Genomic DNA, 19,489 nt, shown 5'->3' with positions numbered 1-19,489 from the left:
GGTGCATGCACGAGTCGAACAGACGCTGCTAACTGAAAATCCCTGATCAAGGGCTCAAGAGGTGCATGCGCGCTGGAAGTGGAACACTCATAGGGACGCTACTCAAAGCATTAAACCTTACAACAACCCTCCAGGGCAGGCAACTGGTAATAGCTTCATTTTACAATAGGGCAAGCAAGTATAGAGAGGTCTTGTGACTTGCTCAAGGTTTCACAGTAAATCACCAGGAATGCTGGGAACAGAACCCAAAACTGATTCCCAGGCCTGAGCATTAAGGGCTTGATCTTGTAAGGTGCTAGGCACTCTGGCCCCAACCAGCAAAGCACTTCAGCAAATGATTATGCATATGAGTAGTCCTACTGACTTTGGTGGGAGTACTCTTATGCTTAAAGTGCTCTGATAGATACGGCCAGAGAGATCAATGTCTTGCAGAGCTGAGTGCCAAACCTTAGCCCACCCTCCCTCTGCTGATGCACATCATAACTTCATAAAGCTGTTAGTGTGCTTTTATTAAAAAAGATAAAATGTTGTACAAACCCTAATAAAATAGCAACTATACAGGGCAGGGTTAAGTCCATCATTAACGGATTCATTGATTCAATTACTCATCATGAAGAGGATCTTTGGTGGTTTGAACACTTACACTGCATGCCTTACACCACTTCTCCCTTTCATGTAGTTCATTCCTGTCCTGTCCTTTCGATTTAAATCTTCTAGCTTCTGCTGGCCCAACCAAGATATCTGCATCTGGGGACTAACACATAGAGAGCAGCATTACTAACTCAGTCACAGCACTGATTTTGTATTTATGATTTTTAGATGCCACATCAGTAAATTCCTTCTCAGGCCAACTTCAAGACAGGAGGAACAGGGCATATACTCTGGTGGCTTTGCACTACACTGGCAAAACAAAGTTCCTGTAAACTCAGTTTCATTGGCTAGTATGGCCTGGCTGCTTTGCTCCAGAATGACAAAGCAACAAGAGCATACCAGTGAATCTGCCTATAAAAGTTAAAACAAACAAACAAAAGGTATGGTTGATATTACATATCTTCAAAGTATTAGAAGTATCATATAGTAGCATTCTCAAAGTTTCTTGTTCAGTGTTCATGTATGAACTTTTAAATTAAGATAACCAAGGATATTCCAAGACAAACTAAAAAAGCTGGAGTTAAGATCAGTAATTTCGTGTAAAATAAATTACAGGCATGTTATAATTATCCCCCAAACAAGCATTATAAGCTTAGGAAAAGAGCTTTTAAGTTAAACTTAAAAGAAATTCAAACATTTTTCAAGTTATGAAAATGCACGGTTAGGGCACCCAAATAACCTTAACTCTGCCTTGTGGTGGTGAAAAAAGAAAAGAAAAATTCCATGTCTTTAAAAATCAGTTAAAACTAATTGAGGGCCACAGACACTAAAATGCCTTAAAATAATCATATTGTTATTGCATTGGATAATTTCAGCATCCTTGTAATATATTTCCCCCCTAAATTATGGCTATGCCCTTTCTACCTTTGTTTTAACATAGTTTTTTTCTGAGAATCTAAAAAATGATATTATTTGACACAATTTATACCAGGCTAACCCATGGAACTACCAGCCAAAAGATTTTCCCCCCTAAAATATATGCTGCAAATGTAAAACCACAAATATGTTGTATAACTGCTACTGCTATCCCAACTGTTTTGTTTAGCATGTGTTTCTTGTTCAGCACAATACATTTGAGCCTAACATCTTGGTACATACTTGTGTAAAAAATCTTGTTCAGATCCATGTTCTGACTCATGCTCTTGAATCTGCTCTCCCATTTGTCTAGTGTTCTCTCTCAATACAGTTGAAGTGAGCTGTGGTGTTTGCAGAGCCCCTGGTGTTTGAATGGTGTCGTTCCTGTTTAGCCATGAGCCTTCCAGACTCTCATCTATAAAAAGAAAAATTACATTTAGCTAGTTACTTGAGATAGTGAATTTATTCAGCACAATATTATTATGATTCATAACTTATTCAAGCCAACTTTTAAACAGGATATTTATTGGCGGCACATATTGCATAAAGTATACGCTTTAGAACGCATATACAGTACTAATTCAGGATTTGAATTTATGTATTCATCCACTGGTACATATTGATACAGCTCCCTACCTCAGTTACAGCAAATTCTGCAAAACTGTAAATTTACAAATTCAGTATTTTACACTATAAATAGGTAACTGGGTGATGGATCAATTTGGACTAATCTCCAAGAAGTTTAATTTCCAGCTCTAATTTAATTCTGTATTAGTACTGAGGAGGAAGGATCCCAACTCCTTATGCCAAAGAAGGATTAGGAACAGGATCCACCCCCCTTCTTTGAACTACCAGGTATTCCCAACAACATTTCAACCTCAAAGCAAGTATATCTAATAAACAATAATAATAATCAACCATAAATATTTGTATTGCAGTGGTGCCTAGAGAACCACATGCTGAACATACACATAGCAAAGATGGTTCCCACCCTAAAGAGCTTACAATCTATTTATAACATGAGACACAACATGTGGATATAACAAACAGATGAGGGGGAGAACAAGATAAGGATGGAGATGGAGATCTGGCTAAGGATGGGTCATCAGAGACTTTGGTGGGAGTGGAGTGAGCAGAAGCTAGAAAGGAGAGTCTCTGTTTACAATGGAAGTGGAGGAAAAGAACTCCAGGCAGCAATTGCAGACAGAGCATTCAATGAGCCAACAGACGCAGGGGAGAAGGGAAATGGGGTGGTAGCTGGAGATGCAACCAGAATCAACCATGAGTTCTTTTAACGTGGGAGAGACAAAAGGATGCTTGCTTGTACTGCAAAGAGAATGAACCACAGGGAACGGAGAGGTTGAGAAGAAAGATGAGGGAGCTGATGACAGCATGGGCAAGGGAGATCAGAAAATGGGATAAGGTTGCTGGGGCAGGCGGAGGGATTAGAGGAGAACAGACAAGAGATCTCAGTTTCACTGATGGCAGAAAGGAGAAGTAAGCGATGAGAGGAATTAGGAAAGGAGGGCGGGGAAGGGAGATCCCATTGGATTTTGTCATTTTTCTCATGCCTTTTTCTTTTTGGGCTTAACTGTTGCCTGCTTGTTCTTGAATTTACCCTAACACAAATGCCCCTGAAGCACCTCTGCCATTCAAATTTATCTCATAGTGTCTTTTCAGTTCCTCCTTTGTGCTTGATTTCCTTTGGGGACGAAGTAATGCCAGTGGAAATCCATATAAAAGGCAGATTTGTGTCGAGTATCAGCCATATATAGACTTTGGACCAGACTGTTGGCTGAGCCTGTCCCAGATCTGGCTGAGCTCCCCCTGTTGGATACTCACCAGACTGCTGTGAGGAGATCCAAACTGAATCCCTGTGTTCTTTAAGCCTCCAGAGCCTGAACAGACTCCAGGCACTGCCCCTGACTGGGATCCTCTAACACATCCTGAGCGGAGACCCCACAGTCCAACTGCCTAATCACTGGCAGAGGCCACTGGATCTGATCTGCTGCCCTAGGCAAAACATCAGTGTGCCGCCCCTCCCACCTCCTTAAAAGTTGGCCTTGGACCCCTAGTGTCTTCCCTGATGCTACAACCCCCACCCCCAAACTTCAAGCAGCTAGATTGGAGAGTGACAAGGCAGACCCCAATGTGTGCCCTTTCCAGGTGGGTTGGCACCAGGTGCCCAGGGCTCTAAAGGGGAGCAAGCCCCTGCTCAGCCACAGAAGGACATGGGCATCAGCAGGGGACAGCTTCCAGCCCATTGAACCCAGGTGAATGGGCAGCATGGATGCCCATCCCTCTAGCACAGGAGTTGGGAGGCTCCTTCCCACCGGGTAGAGTCAGGGTCTCTGCACCTTGGCCCCCACACACTGGCCCAGCCCACACCAGGCTGCCCCAGCCCAGTCCTGCCCTTTGTCCCCTGAACTCCACACCCACCAGCCTGCAACCCCACTCACCCGCCACTGCATCTTCACCCCATCGCAGCCCACAACCCCTGCCTGGTCTTCGTCCCCAGCAACTTTTCTGGCTCATTAACCCTAGAATTGGATCCTAGTATTCAATACCTCAATCCTGAATCTTGTGGCAACCTGCTATTAGTCAATTGTTATGATAAAATTGGCTCGTTATTTCTACTCTTTCTTGTCTGTCTCTTGACCAGTTTCTAATTCATGAAATAAATTTCTCATCTGCCTAATTATTTCCTTAATAGAATCTTCCTAGGGACTTTGGCAAAGACCTTTTGAGAGTCCAAACAAATTATATGAAGCTGGTTCTCCTTTATCGACCATTTTGCTGATGAGATGCTCAAAGAACTCTATTAAACTAGTGGGACATGATTTTCCTTTGCAGAAGCTTTGCTAGTTAGTCCCTACCATATCACAGTTATTTAGGTGTTTTAATCTATCTTTAACTATTCTTTCAACAAGTTCACCAGATACTACAGTAAGTCTTGTAAGTCTGGAATTCCCAGTATCATCTCAAGAGCCTTCTTTTAAAGACAGGTAAAACACTGGCTACCCTCCAATGTTCTGGCACAACTGCTGATTTTATTGACGGTCTGCATATTTTTGTTTACAGAACAGCCACTTCATTCCTAAATTCTTAAAACATTTCCTGCAACACATCTGTTCAAATTAAATTCAGGGTATCTCTGCTATACAGTATTTACTAAGCTGGAAGCCAAGATGGGAAAAAATAATGAAAAGTGCAGGACTTAGACAATACTATCCAGTTATCTAAAAACTGCACCTCTGAATAATGGAATCATGTTATAAAACAACTGCAGTAAATGGAATCCTTAGAAAATCAAGTAAGGTTCAGAAATGTCAGACTGCTGGCTGTCCTTGCAGGAAGAAGGGGGTCTGAATGTAGATGTAAAATCTCTTATCTACTTGGAACAGTCTACCATATTTCATAAGTAAAGCCCATAAAACCTTTAAAAGAGGAATCATCATAGTCATAGTGGCATTTGATCAGAGGGATTGAAACAGATTTCTGTTTGTTACATGTACTATAAAAGAAAAAGAACTTAAAGGGGCCAAACTGCTATTGTTCTTGATCTCAGTCCAGCCACACAGGAGAAAGGACTTGGCAATTCTGAAAATACTTGTAGACAATGGAGTCGATGCCTCCATCCTTATGATATATATATATTCTGAGATTAGACATCAGTGACCACATTATTTATCAGTTTGGGTATCCCAGACATTTCTTCAGGCAACAATCAGAAACACAGCATATGATATTAACTTCCTCCCTTTGTTGACATATTCTTTTCTTTCTCTCCTAACTGAGAAAGATAATGAATCTATGTATTTGGCCACACAGCATTCTTTCACAGTGTAATCTTACTAGATCTCTTTTGAATCTATCTATTTTCTCTTGTGGATTGTAAACTCCTGGGAGTGGGGACTGACTTTTTGTTACGTGTTTGTATAGTGCCTGGTACACTGGGGTCCTACTGTGACCATATCCTAGCTGCTACTCAATGCAAATAACACTGATACAAATACTAATGGTGTATGTCTGGTTAAATGATTTATCACTACTCCTATTTAACATCTGTGTATAACCTTTTAAGGTTACAGGGAGATGCCATGGGATGCAATGACCACCACAAGTTGATGAGACACAGCTTTATGTATCCTGTTCAAACAGTGCAGTCACTACTTTCTCATAGATAACAGTGTCTGGGTGAGACTGGAGCACACATGAAGATCAGATGGCTTAAAATAAACCTAGGAGAATATGAAGTAATGCAAACTGGAATTTCTTGGAGAAGCTACTAAGCACATGCTCTCCAGCAGCTAAGATAGCATGCAGTTTTGCTGGTCACTTCACTTACCCTCTGGTGGGAAGATTCTGTCCACATCTCTTGGACAAAGACTTGGTCACAGCAGTTAACCAAGTATTTGTCACCCACAGGCTACATTATTGCACTTCTCTCTATTTCAGTCTAAAGAAGAAATTAATGAAATTACAACTGCAACAGAACAGAGCTACCTGTCTCTTAAGTGAAATGAGTCAAAAAACAGCCTGCCCTGGCTCTGCATGTACAACTGCATCCTGATGAAGCTTCTAGTACTAAGATTATAAAGTCTTCATTGGGATAGGCCCATGCTGATTCCACAGATGGCTTTTCCTTCAAGAACAGCAGCACACATCAGAAATGCTACACTTACCAGGACCCAGAACCATCTCAACAGGCCCAAGACTCTGGAACACTCCACCAAGAGAAAACAAACAGCCCCACAAACCACCCTCTTGAGGTCACACTATAAACCACACTTCTTTGCCCTAACATTCCCTAAAGAAACAAACAGAAGAAAATTCGGAGCACAAAAAAGTACCAGACCAAGATTAATCTTAGAGCAAAACACAGAATTATCAGCAAGCTCATAGCTCTCCTACAACTGACAGACCAGGCAGATACTGGGCCTGAGCCTCTTCTGTGCTCAGTAGAAAATGTGTGTGTGGGCAGGGGGGGCAGGCGGCGGCGCAGAGGGAGCATAAGTAAGTCAGGTATGGCTCCCTGATTTCCTGCTGCAGCACTAGCCCCAGCACAGTTTGGAGCAACTTGGAGGATGCTCTATTTTGCACCTGTTATTAATGGCCCTGGTAACACTGTCCACCAGTTAAGCACAGTCAGAGTGCAATTAGCTCTCGCTGCTCCTCCTTCTGTTGATACACACATCCCGTTCACTAATGACCACAGAGAGAGTGTTGTAGGTGATGGCTATGGTGTTCTATGCAAAGAATCCCTATAAGGGGAATTAGAACTGAATCCATCTCCTTTGTGGTAGTGAAAACAGAACAGGAAAGACCAGAGAATCTGGCCTACTAAGTTTTAATCAGTATGCAGCACTTAGATAGTACAGTGATATATCCTACTTAAACATCTATAGACAGAGTCATAGTCATTCCTTATTCCCAGGGAAAAGGGAGGACTTGATTCCATACTGGATTTCAGATTATTACATCTGAAGATTCTAGTTCTTAACTGTGACTCTAGGTTCTCCCATTCCTTTATTAACTGCTTATAAGGGTTCAGTGCTACCAGTGCCAAATGCCAATGTCTAATTTCAAATGTTAACCAAATGATCCCATGGAAAATACAGATTTTCTGTGGGCAATTACTGCTATTAATTACTGCTATTACTATTGACTACTGTCGTTATGTCTTTCCATAGTTCTGAGAGAGTTTACAAGTTGTCTAGCACCATATAAAATGGTTTCTTACCTTTACTGTAACTGTCCTTTGAGATATGGGTGCAGATGTGTATTCCACTCCAGTATATGCACACCCAGCATGCTAAAGCTGAACAACTTTGCTTAGTAGTATCCATAAGGGCAGTGCATGCGCCTTCTAGCCCCTTGTAAACCCTAGCATGGCTATTTAAGGACAGTGCCTCCCAGGCCCCCCTCATTTCCCTTGCACACAGGATCTGAGACTGAAGACTTCAATACAGAGAGGACGGCAGTACTATCCCTACTGTAAAGAGATTTTGGTAGTGTCCCCTGCAACTAAAAGATCCACATCTTCTTGTGACTTGAACTTGGTAATTACATGTCCTGTGAAATCACCATTTGAGCCTTAGGGGATGGTTCCATGTATCATGTATCTATAAAAAATTGCTCTCACTGAGTTTCATCAAGATCGATCCATTAATTTACCAGTGTTTTGTTTAGGCCTCATATTTTACCAGAAGAGGCGAGGCTGCCTAGCCTAGGGGTCAAATCCTCAGCTATACCTTAAGGGCTTTCTGCCTCCTTTCATCCTTCCTGGTCCTCAAGGCTGCTGGGGGTTGATTCAACTATTGATGAAACGTAGAGAAGTTTCAGGGCTGCTCTAAATAGGGTCAGCTTGTAATGATTTTCTTCTGCCCTAGCATGCTCCCAATGAATTTTTAGACCTTGTCTTCACTACCGGGGTAAGTCGACCTAAGTTACGCAACTCCATCTAAGTGATAACATAGCTGGAGTCCACATGGTTTAGATCGACTTACTGCGGTGTCTACACCACACTGCGTTGATGGGAGAGCATCTCCTGTCAATTTACCTTACTCCTCTCATTCCAGTGGAGTACCAGAGTCGACAGGTCTGGTCTGCAGTCAATTTAGCGGGTCTTCCCTAGACCCGTTAAAATCGATCCCTGGTGTATCGATTGCAGCAGCATCGATCCCCAGTAAGTGAAGACATGCCCTCAGTAGCAATTTAGAAAGGATTAAGCTTTTTTGTAAATCCTCTGGATAATTTCTGAATATAGAAACTAACACAGAGGTAACTAATTTCTACTCAGACTTTGACTGAAAACCTGCAATGACTTTGCAAGAGTGTCTGTACCTGAAGGGTTTAAAACGCATTTAATCTATACAAAAGTTGCCTTCACAGCAGGACTCAGAAATGTCTCTAAGTGAAGATCAAGGCACAGCAATACTCTGTCGATTTTGTCTTTAGGTTTGATGCCACTTTGGGAAAGCAGTCCTGCAAGCATTGCTTAGGAGGGGATAAGGTTACTATTGTTTGATACTTCCCACTTGACTTCTGTTTCTTTGGAGTCTTACAATGGAACTTAGAGTAGGTGGAGACAAGGAATGGATGGAGCTCGGGATGTTGGCTCTCTATACGCCATTATGTATGAACATGTGGGTCCTTTATGAAGCATGTGAGAGGTTGCAATGGACACTGTTTTCTAGATGGCTCTGTAACAAGGATGAATGTGCATCCGACAAATGTGGCCCAATATAGACCATCACCTCCAAGAACTACATACTAGTAAGTCACCTTTCTCTGAAGCTTTATTAATTTTTATATTTTTCCTTTTTATCATTTTTCCTGTGTTTTTGCCAAAATGTCAGGCTGTGTCAGAATTTAGCACTTGGGTTTGTGTGGCAACGCTAGTGAGAGAATGTAATTTCCCGATCGGAACACAAATTAGAAAAACAGAAATCAGAGGGGGAACAAACAGTAGGGCTAACATGTAACTCTGTAATCATATCCTATCTCCACGCTAAGACCAAATGCTTTTAATGGGTCTGGATCTGCAAATCTCAGCATATATCCTCAAGAGTGGGGATCTGTGTAAACGATTTCATAAAGAAAAAGAAAAATCTACAGGAATTTGTAAAACAAGATATTTTTTATCTATGCAGTGTGTATGTGTATATTTCAGTGTCAACTCCAAAGCCAGACAGAACTCATCAAAGAAAAGGGTTAATTAATGTAATGTATTAATTAATGCATAATGTAAAGCCATACATACCCTCCACCCTTTTTTTGTGAAGTGGAGGTCGTCCTTTCTTATTCCTCACTGAAGATGCTTTGCTGCTACTACTTCCGCTGTTCACAGACATCCTGTCATCTTCACCCCCAGTAACTAGTGAATTTCTATAGGAAATCAGTGGAAGCCATACATCTTCCCGCCTTTCCATCATCTGTTCTGTCAGGAACTTCTCCAAGTATGAATGACTGTGAAAACAGAAGACAATGTCTAAAATAACAACTTTCTGTGCATCATTTCCCCTCTGCCCAACCCTTAAGGGGCCCTCTTCACACTTTTATCTTGAGGCCTTGAAGATCTCCCATGCTGTTTCTTCCTATTTTAATCATACAAAACACATGCTGGCAAGGCACCATCTTTCTGACTGAAGATGACTCAATAAAATTCCCTTCAGAACTAGTTAAAACAGCTGCTTAACTGTCTACAAATATTCCCTGAGGAACAATGCAAAGTGCTCTTTCCCCCATAACACACCCATAGTGGTCTGAAATCATTTACTACATTTATACTATACCTGAATGCTATTTCTAGTCTCAATCCCCAATACAATCAACATACATATTCCATCCATGTAAACAGATGGATTTAACTTGGCAATATTCCAAGCACTGGCATACTTTTTTCAGAGGAACAGTGAGAGAATTATTTTCTCAAACACAACCAATTATTTTGAAATTAAAGATATGAATGATCTGTAAGCACTGGAGCCCAATTGTTCCTGCAGGAGTTCATATATACTTGCCATACTTTTGGAAAAAAACTGAGGGTCTATTCTCCAAATTAGATCTCCACCAACCACAAGTTTTTGTGTATATTCTGGTGAATTTCGGGCTTTTTTTGTCGTTTGTCTTTTTCAATTATTTAACCATACAATCTAAAACAGCCAGTCAGATTAATATGATAATCCATACAAAAACTATGTTAAAAAAGTATTGTTATGCTTGTGAAGTCAAGCACTCAAAAGTTAGGAAATCCCAGAATTCAGGATGTCTAGGCAACGTTAATTCTATTCTTTTGAGAAATGCATTATGATACAACCTTTAATTACACTGTCATTTAACACAATACCCCTGGATGTGTCATTGGTAGTGAGGGCCAAACCCAGGATTTCTGGAGCTAAAAGTATGAACTTCTATTGCCTGAGCTACAGGACCCAACTAGAGTAGTCAGGAGGGTGTTAAATTAAAAACAAGTGTGGAGGGTGAAAAGAGAAAACAAATGAGCACTCATTTAGCACAAAGTCAAGATGTTGAGAACAAAATTAATCAAGACACCAAAGGAAGTGAAGAGAAGAAATTTTTTAATTGCCTCCCCACCAATGCTAGGAGCCTGGATAATGAACATAAGGAAATGGAATAGCTCATTTATGAGCATAAATTCAACCTAGTAGGTATTACAGAAATCTAGTGGGAAGGTTCACATGACTAGAATGTTAAAAATCACTGGTTATAACTTATTTAGGAAGGAATGAGTGAGCAAAAGGAGAGGGGGAGAAGCACTCTATGTCAACAATTGCATTACCAGTTTCTGAGTCCCTGATGACTTGAAGCAGATAATCTTGAATGCTTATGATCAATGTCCTAACAGATAAAGCACAAGATGGTGTCTGCTAGACATCACCAAATCACACTAGAGAACCGGATGACTGACTCCTTACGCACATATCTATAACATGTAGGGAAAAAACCTGTGTGATTATGGGGGACTTCATCTGAGTGGCATGCTAGAGGTCTCACGATGCTAAAGCACGTTCAGAATTTCTAAAAGTTACAGATGTATCTATAATTTTATCTATAATTACACTTCCTAACTCAAAAAGTGCTGAATCCAACAAGGGGAAATTCTATATCACACCTTGTCTTGTAGCTTAGGTACAAGTGACTATGATTTGATCACATTTGTTATGTTCAGCAGAAACAAGTCCAAATGAGTAATATATATACTTCGTGCTTTAAAAGGGCCAATTTCACAAAGCTGAAAACAACTGATGAGCCAAATCAGTGCACAAAAAGTTTGAATAATAACTGGAAATTGTTTAAAAACATTTTAATAGATATCTAAAAGGGCCATAATAGAGAAAGAAAGCCACTCCTTATCATCATCAACTTGGCTTAGAGAGAAAGTGAAATCAAAAGACAGTTACCTGTTCTATAACTGGTGTTCTTTGAGATTAGTTGCTCACGTCCTTCCATGTTAGGTGTGTGTGCTCGCCACATGCACCAGTGCCGGAAGTTTTTCCCTCAGTGGTATCCGTAGGAGACTGGCTCTGGCACCCCTTGGAGTGGTGTCTGTATGGCACGGTATAAGGGATGCTGCCAGCTCCCCCCACCCTCAGTTCCTTCTTGCTGGAAACAATAGCAGTGGGGAAGGAGGGCGGGTCATGCAACGGACATGAGCAACACATCTCAAAGAACACCAGTTACAGAACAGGTAACTATCTTTTCTTTGAGTGCTTGCTCATGTCCATTCCATGTTAGGTGACTCCCAACCAGTACCAGCAGAGGCGGGTAGGAGTTCATGGATGTGTAGGTTTGTCATAAACATAAAGATAAAGGTAGCATAAAATCCCTCCTTGCAGCTGTACTGAATCGCTTTACCTGTAAGGGGTTAAGAAGCTCAAATAACCTGGTTGGCACCTGACCAAAAGGACCAATAAGGAAAGAAGATCCTTTCAAAGCTGGTGAGGGAGGGAGGTTTTGTTTGTGCTCTCTTTGTTTGTTCCCTCTCCCGACAGAGAGAGAAGCCAAGCAGGTAAAACATCTCCTGAAAACATACCTGAAATTATTAATTTAAGATTACAAAAATAGTAAGTAAGGCAAGGAAATGCGTTAGATTATCTTTTGTTTTAGCTTGTGAATTTTCCCTATACTAAGAGGTAGTTTTATTCCTGTTTTGTAACTGTGAAGCTGAGTCCAGACGGGAGTCCTCTGTGTTTTAAATCTTTTTATTACCCTGTAAAGTTACCTTCTATCCTGATTTTGCAGGTGTGATTATTTTACTTTTTTCTTTATAATAAAGTTCTTCTTAAGAATCTGATTGATGTTCAGTGTCCTAAAAACCAAAGGGTTTGGTCTGTGTTCACACTGTAACCAATTGGTTAGTATATTATTCTCAAGCCTCCCCCGGAAAGGGGGTGAAGGGGCTTGGAGGGATATTTTGGGGAAATAGGGATTCCAAGTGACCTTTCCTGAATTTTTGTGTGAATCACTTGGTGGTGGCAGCAATACCGTCCAAGGACAAGGAAAGGAATGTGTGCCCTGGGGAAGTTTTTAACCTAAGGTGGTAGAATATAAGCTTAGGGGGTCTTTCGTGTGGGTCCCCACATCTGTACCACATAGTTCAGAGTGGGGAGGGAACCCTGACAATCTTGTAACAGCTCTGCTGAACCCAGCGTCATCTCTGGCCTGCTGGGTGATGGCATAGTGTTCCGTGAACGTGTGAACCGAAGACCATGTTGCAGTTCTCCAAATGTCCTGGATGGGGACATGTGCCAGGAAGGCCGCCGAAGACACTTGCCCTCTCGTTGAGAAGGCCTTCACCAGAGGCGGCGGTTGGACCTGCACCAACTCATAAAAGGTCCAGGTGCAGGAGGTAATCCAGTTGGAGATCCTTTGAGATGACACCGGAAGGCCCTACATCCTGTCCGCTGTTGTGATGAAGAGCTGCATCAACCTGCGGAAGGGCTTGGTACGCTCCAGGTAAAATGCCAAGGCATGGCGGAAGTCCAGGGTGTGCAGCTGCCTCTCCTCATTGGTCTTGTGCGGCTTAGGACAGAACACTGGGAGGAAGATGCCCTGGTTGATATGGAAGGAAGACAACATGTTCGGCAGGAAGGCTGGGTGGGGTCTCAACTGTACCTTGTCTTTGAAGAAGACTGTGTAAGGTGGTTCTGCGGTCAGGGCTTTAATCTCCAACACTCATCTAGGCGATGTCATTGCCACCAGGAAGGCGACTTTCCACAGTAAGTGGGAAAGGGAACAAGAGCCCAAGGGTTCAAATGGCAGACCCGTGAGCCTGGAGAGAACCAGATTGAGGTCCAACTGTGGGTCAGGATCCCTAATAAGAGGAAAGAGCCTTTCGAGGCCTTTCAGGAACCTGACGGACATCTCGTGCGAGATCACCAATCTACCCTGGACTGGTGGATGAAAAGCCTAGATGGCAGCTAGGTGAACCTTGACAGAAGAGAGGGCCAGGCCCTGATTCTTCAGGAAGAGCAGGTATTCCAAGATTGACTGCAGAGAAGAGCGCTTCGGGGAGATGCTATGTTCAGATGCCCAGTGGGAGAACCTCGTCCACTCTGCCAGATAAGTCACTCTAATGGAGGGTTTTCTACTTCCCAAAAAGACCTGCTGCACCTCCCTGGAGCAGGCTTGCTCTTCTGGGTTCAACTATGTAGCATCCATGCCATGAGGTGGAGGGACGTGAGGTTGGGGTGCAGGAGGCGACCATGGTCTTGCTAGAGAAGGTCCGGATGGTCGGGCAGCAGCCACAGGGAGGCTACAGCCAGATCCCACAGCATGCCGAATCAATGCTGGCGCGGCCACGCCAGGGAGATCATAATGACTCTGGCCTTGTCCCTCTTGATTTTTGACAGGACTCTGCTGATGAATGGGATGGGTGGGAATGTGTCCATCAGGTCTCCCAACCAGGACAGGAGAAAGGCGTCTGAGAATGCACCCTTGACAAGGCCCTGCAGGGAGCAAAACTGAAGATATCTCCTGTTCTGCCTGGTGGCGAACAGGTCCACTTGGGGAGTTCCCTACCGCTGGAAGAGCATCTGGACCACTTCTGAGTGGAGTGACCACTCATGGTGAGGAAAGAAGGACCTGCCGAGGCCAATCTGCCAGCATGTTCCTGATGCTGGGGAGGTGATAGGCTTCCAGGTGGATCACACGCTGGATGCAGAAATCCCATAGGCGGAGTGCCTCTTGACAGACGGCTCACGAGTGCACTCTCCCTTGCCTGTTGATGTAAAACATCGAGGCTGTGTTGTCCGTCAGCATGCGAACCACTTAGCCTCGAACCACTCAGCTGGATAACTGTGGGAGGAAAACCGCGCAGGCGAGGCGAGCCATCCTGAGCTCTTTGACATTTATATGCAACAACATCTCCCCTGCGGACCACGTACCTTGCATCCGCAAAGGATGTGGGCTGTCGAACAGGACTCTGCCAAGGACTGTTCCGGGGTCAGTCCACCACTGCAATATGGTGAGTATCTCCGGTGGGATGATGAAAACCTTGTTCAGGTGATTCCTGGACGGGGCATAGACTGTGGCCCATCATGGCTGGAGGGGTCGCATTCGGAGCCTCGCATAGCTAACGACGTACATGCACACAGCCATGTGGCCCAGCAGCCATAGGCAGACCCTGGCTGTCATGAGAGGAAACGCAGAGACTCTGGCGATGAGGTCCCTCATTGTCTGGAATCTGTCATGAAGCAGAAATGCCTTTGCCCTGGTGGAGTCGAGGACCGCCCCGATAAACTCTACTCTTTGTACAGGGACAAACGTTGATTCTTCCTTCTTTATCAACAGGCCCAGTCTCCTGCACATGGTCAGCAGCATCGTGACAGCATCCTGGAGCAGGAGTGACTCTTGATCAGCCAGTCGTTGAGGTACGGGTAGATCAGGATACCCCGATGCCTAAGGTAAGCTGCCACCACCAACATGCATTTTGTGAACACCCGCGGTGCCACTGCCAGGCTGAAGAGGAGCATCGCAAACTGATAATGTGCGGATCCCACTGCGAAGCGGAGGAAGCATTTGTGTCCTTGAAAGATCGCTATATGAAAGTACGTGTCCTTCAAGTCGAGGGTGGCATACCAGTCCACCGGATCCAGGGAGATCACGTGGAACCTAAACTTCTTAAGATACTTTTTGAGGTCTTGCAGGTCCAGGATGGGACTCAGGCACCCTTTGGTCTTTGGAATCAGAAAGTAACGGGAGTAGAACCCCTTGCCCCTGAGGTCTAGGAGGACTTTTCACGGCCCCTACCTGCAGCAGGCCTTGCACCTTCTGATGCAGTAGACTCTCGTGAGACGGATTCCTGAAGAGGGACGGGGAGGGAGGGTGGAATGGGGGAGTAGAAACCAATTGGAGAGTATAGCCCTGACCCACAGTACTGAGGACCCAACGGTTTGAAGTTATAGATGGCCAGGCCAGGAGGAAAAAATAAAGGTGGTTGGAGAAGTGGAGGGGGTCAGGATCCAGGACTGTAGCTGGAATGTCGCCCTCAGGCACACTCTCAAAATGCCTGCTTCGACCCCTGCTGGGAGCGGGACGAGCCAGCCTGTGCCAATGTAGAGGCCTGCTGGCCCTGACTATGTTTATAGCCCTTGCCCATCTTCTAAAAGGGCTATTGCCTAGGCTGGCTGCACTGCTGGTTGGGAGACTGCGGCTTAAATGGCTTCCTCTGCTGCTCCGGAGTGTATAGGCCCACGGTCTTGAGCGTAGTGCGCGAGTCCTTCAGCCTGTGTAGCTTACTGTCTGTTTTCTTCGCAAGCAGAGCTTGGCCTTGAAGGGGAGATCCTGGATGGACTGTTGGACCTCCACCGACAAGTGCGAGGACTGCAACCACGCTGCCCTCCTCATAGTTATGGCTGAAGCCATGGTCTGTGCTGCAGAATCAGCCGCGTCCTGCAGCGCTGCCCTCGCCACTCCCTACCTCTTTTCCAGGATGGCCTGGAACTCTTTTCTGGGGTCCTCCAGCAGGGAATCAAGAAATTTGGCCATTGATTGCCAAATATTAAAATCATAGAGGCCCCATAGGGCCTGCTGATTCGCCACCCTCAGCTGTAGGCTTGACAACGAATAAACCTTTCTCCCAGAAAGGTCCAGTTTCTTTGCCTCTTTATTTTTGGGAGTAGCCTGCGGTTGTCCCTGCCTTTCCTGCTCATTGACTGCAGACACCACGAAAGAGTTCGGGGCAGGGTGGGTATGAATATCTTCATACCCTCTTGCAGGCACATAAGTACTTGCGCTCTGCATGCTTGGAGACTGGGGGTAGTGATGAGGGGGTCTGCCAGAGGGCCTTGGTAATCTTAGTCACCCCTTCATGCACTGGCAGCGTGACTCTAGCTGGGGCTGCCTAGCTGAGGACGCTGAAGAGGGTGTCCGAGGGCTCCTCTAGCTCCTCAGTTTCTAGTCCCAAGTTTGAGGCTACCCTACTCAAAAGCTCCTGATGAGCTTTGGCATTGTCCTGGGGGACTATAAGCGGGGGCCCCATGATGGCCTCATCAGGGGACGAGGAGGACAATGCAGGTGCAGCAGGTGTCATGGCCTGTGACCTGCTCAGCAGGGCCTTCTTCCCCTGTATGTTGCATCTGGGGGGTTCCAGGCATGGTGGCCTCCCTCTTAGATGGGCGGGAGACCGTGGCTGAAGACTTGTTGGAGCCTCCCAACACTGATTTATCCCCTTGGGACAGCTGCGGGAACCCCCATGGGTTCCGGGGTGCCATGGCATAGGCCATTGACCCTGGGACCATGATAATCCTGGCGGTGCCGCAGGGAGGACTGGTGCTGTCAAAGGAGAACCTTGATCCGCCTGCAGGGGTTCTTGGTGCAACTCTGAGCCCTGAGAGGGAGGGCCGTGTTCCGGAAACCAGGACCGCACTGAGGCTGACCAGGTATCTCGGTCCTGACTGCGTCCACCTCCATGCTCCGAGTGGGATCCGTACATGGGCGACGACCCACCGCATTGAGATCCCAGAGACCAGGGTCAGCGTTCCCGCGGTGGTACCCCGGCGATCTACTCCGAGATGTTGAGTGTTGACGCTGGTGTGGCGACCTATATCTGTAGGCCTGTGACCAGTACTGAGAGTCCAGACGGGGGCTTTTGCAGGATCGGCGTCGTACCAAAGGGGAGTGGCTATGAAGTTCCCGGTACCTGGGTCACGGGGTCGTGCATGCCTCGGTAGGTCTGTGCCACACTACCGGTGACTGACGCTTCGAGCCCACAGAGCGATGGCTGAAATCCAGAGACTGGCACCGAGGGCTCCAACTAGTAGGCAGCCCTACATCTAATGCATGGTGGCTGTCAGCAGGTGAGCGGTGGTGGGATGCTCCCTGAAGTGGCGAGCGGAGCTGCACAGAAGGGGACTGAGGGGGTGGTCCAAGGGCAGGCTTACCCCTTGATTTTGGAGCTGCCATTGCTGATGCGGGTGGCACCGGGAGGGACAAGATATCCTGCATCACCTGCAGGGCCTCCGGGGTCAACGGCATCTACAGGTGCCCGACTCCTGTGCCGCTGTCAGCGATGGGGGGGGGGGGGCGGGGGGCACGGGCACATCCCAGGATGGGCTAACCTTCTCAACTGAGGCTTGGGTCAGATTCCCACTTGGAGATGATGAGCTGTCCTTTGTGGGTCTAGGCTCTCCTCCCGCCCTCTCCGTGCCCTTGCGAACAGGAGACCGACCTCTCCCAGTCTTCCTCTTCTTGCTGGCCAGTGCTGGGGAGGTAGATTTTTGCCTGTCCAATGATGGTACCAGCGGGGTGTTCTGCACCAAAGCCGCGATGCTGTGCACAGAGCCTGATCGCGGCTGCTCTGGTGCCGGTGTTAGCGCCGACTCCGTAAGGAGCACTTTAAGTCGAATGTCCCACTCTTTCTTAGCACCTTAAACAACTGGTGTGGGAGTCACTGACTGGCATAGGCTTTTTACACCGGTCGCAGTTCTTAAACACCGTGAAGCGCGGCATGCCCCGTCCCGTGGCTAAGTCCCATCTGGGATACCACAACTAACTAACAACACACTGAGGGAACTAATACTAACTAACTGATATAACTATTTACAACAGAAAGTTCGCAACTAACAGATATGGAGAAGGAAAGGTTTGCTGAAGCACAGGAAAGTTTCAGCAATGTCACTGGCGGTAAGAAGGAACTGAGGGTGGGGGGAGCTGGTGGTGCCCCTTATACTGCGCCATACAGGTGCCACTACAGGGAGTGCCAGAGCCTGTCCCAAATGGATACCACTGAAGGAAAAAACTTTCGGCACCGGTGCATGTGGCAAGCACACACACTTAACATGGAATGGACATGAGCAAGCACTCGAAGAAGAACTATAACATATAATTAAATATAAATATAATTAATGGAAGAAAGGAGAATGAATATAATGAATATTCATAGTAATGAATATAAATCTGAAGGTACAAATTGTAGAAAAATAATAAGGGAAGCAAAAGTATGAGAAATCTGTGGTCAGCAGAGTTACAGACATTAAGGAGGAGTTTTTAAAGTATTTTAGAAGGAAAAAGAATCCTAACAGTAGTATTGGTCCATTACTAGCTGGAAATGGTAGATTTGTCAATAATAATGCAGAAAAGGCAGTAAATATTTCTGTTCTGCATTTGGGAAAAAGTCAGATGATGTAGTCACACCAAATGATGATGAAATACTTTCCATCCCACTAGTGTTTTAGGAGGATGTTAAACATACTATCACTAGACATTTTTAAATCGGTAGATACAGATAGCTTACATTCAAGACTTGTGAAAGAGGTGGCTGAGGAGCTCTGGCCCATAAAATGCTGATTTTCAGTAAATTTGGGGACAATGGGGAAGTTCCAGAGGAACAGTGGAAAGCTAGTGTTGTTGTAATATTTAAAAAGAGTAAATAGGATGACCCAGGTAATTACAAACCTGTCAGCCTGACATCAATCCCGGGCAAAATGTAGGAACCAGCTGATACAGAATTCAATTAATAAAGAATTTAAAGAGGATAATATAATAAATACCAATCAACATGGATTTATGGAAAATAGACCATGTCAAACTAACATGGTAACTTTTTTGATGAGATTACAAATTTGACTGACAAAGGTAACAGCAAAAAGAAAAGTAGTACTTGTGGCATCTTAGAGACTAACAAATTTATTTGAGCATAAGCTTTCGTGAGCTACAGCTCACTTCACTGGATGCACGAAAGCTTATGCTCAAATAAATTTGTTAGTCTCTAACATGCCACAAGTACTCTTTTTGCGGATACAGACTAACACGGCTGCTACTCTGAAAGGTAACAGCGTTGATGTAATATACTTAGACTTTTGTAATGCATTTGACATGATACTGTACACAATATTTTGATAAAGAAACTAGAACAATACAAAATCAACATGGCACACATTAAATGGATTAAAAGATGGCTAACTGATAGGTCTCAAAATGTAATTGCAAACGGGAATCATCACCGAGCAGGTGTGTT

At 44.9% G+C, this 19,489-nt stretch overlaps 1 protein-coding gene across 6 annotated transcripts in view; it reads right to left on the bottom strand.

The window, feature by feature from the left end:
• Positions 1-19,489, bottom strand: part of STAG1 (STAG1 cohesin complex component) — a 363,241-nt gene that overhangs the window by 15,506 nt on the left and 328,246 nt on the right. For all 6 annotated transcript variants that reach the window (XM_074964074.1, XM_074964070.1, XM_074964075.1 and 3 more), the window contains 3 exons: positions 9,272-9,477; positions 1,750-1,921; positions 644-754 (listed from right to left, as the gene is read on the bottom strand). In XM_074964074.1, the coding sequence (XP_074820175.1) occupies positions 644-754; positions 1,750-1,921; positions 9,272-9,477 (489 nt within the window). The remainder of the gene's footprint in view (positions 1-643; positions 755-1,749; positions 1,922-9,271; positions 9,478-19,489) is intronic.

The sequence above is a fragment of the Natator depressus genome, chromosome 9, assembly GCF_965152275.1.
Source record: "Natator depressus isolate rNatDep1 chromosome 9, rNatDep2.hap1, whole genome shotgun sequence".
NCBI classification, from domain to species: Eukaryota; Metazoa; Chordata; order Testudines; family Cheloniidae; genus Natator; species Natator depressus.
Note: the sequence above shows the minus strand (reverse complement) of the source record. Positions and strands in the feature narration are given on the sequence as shown.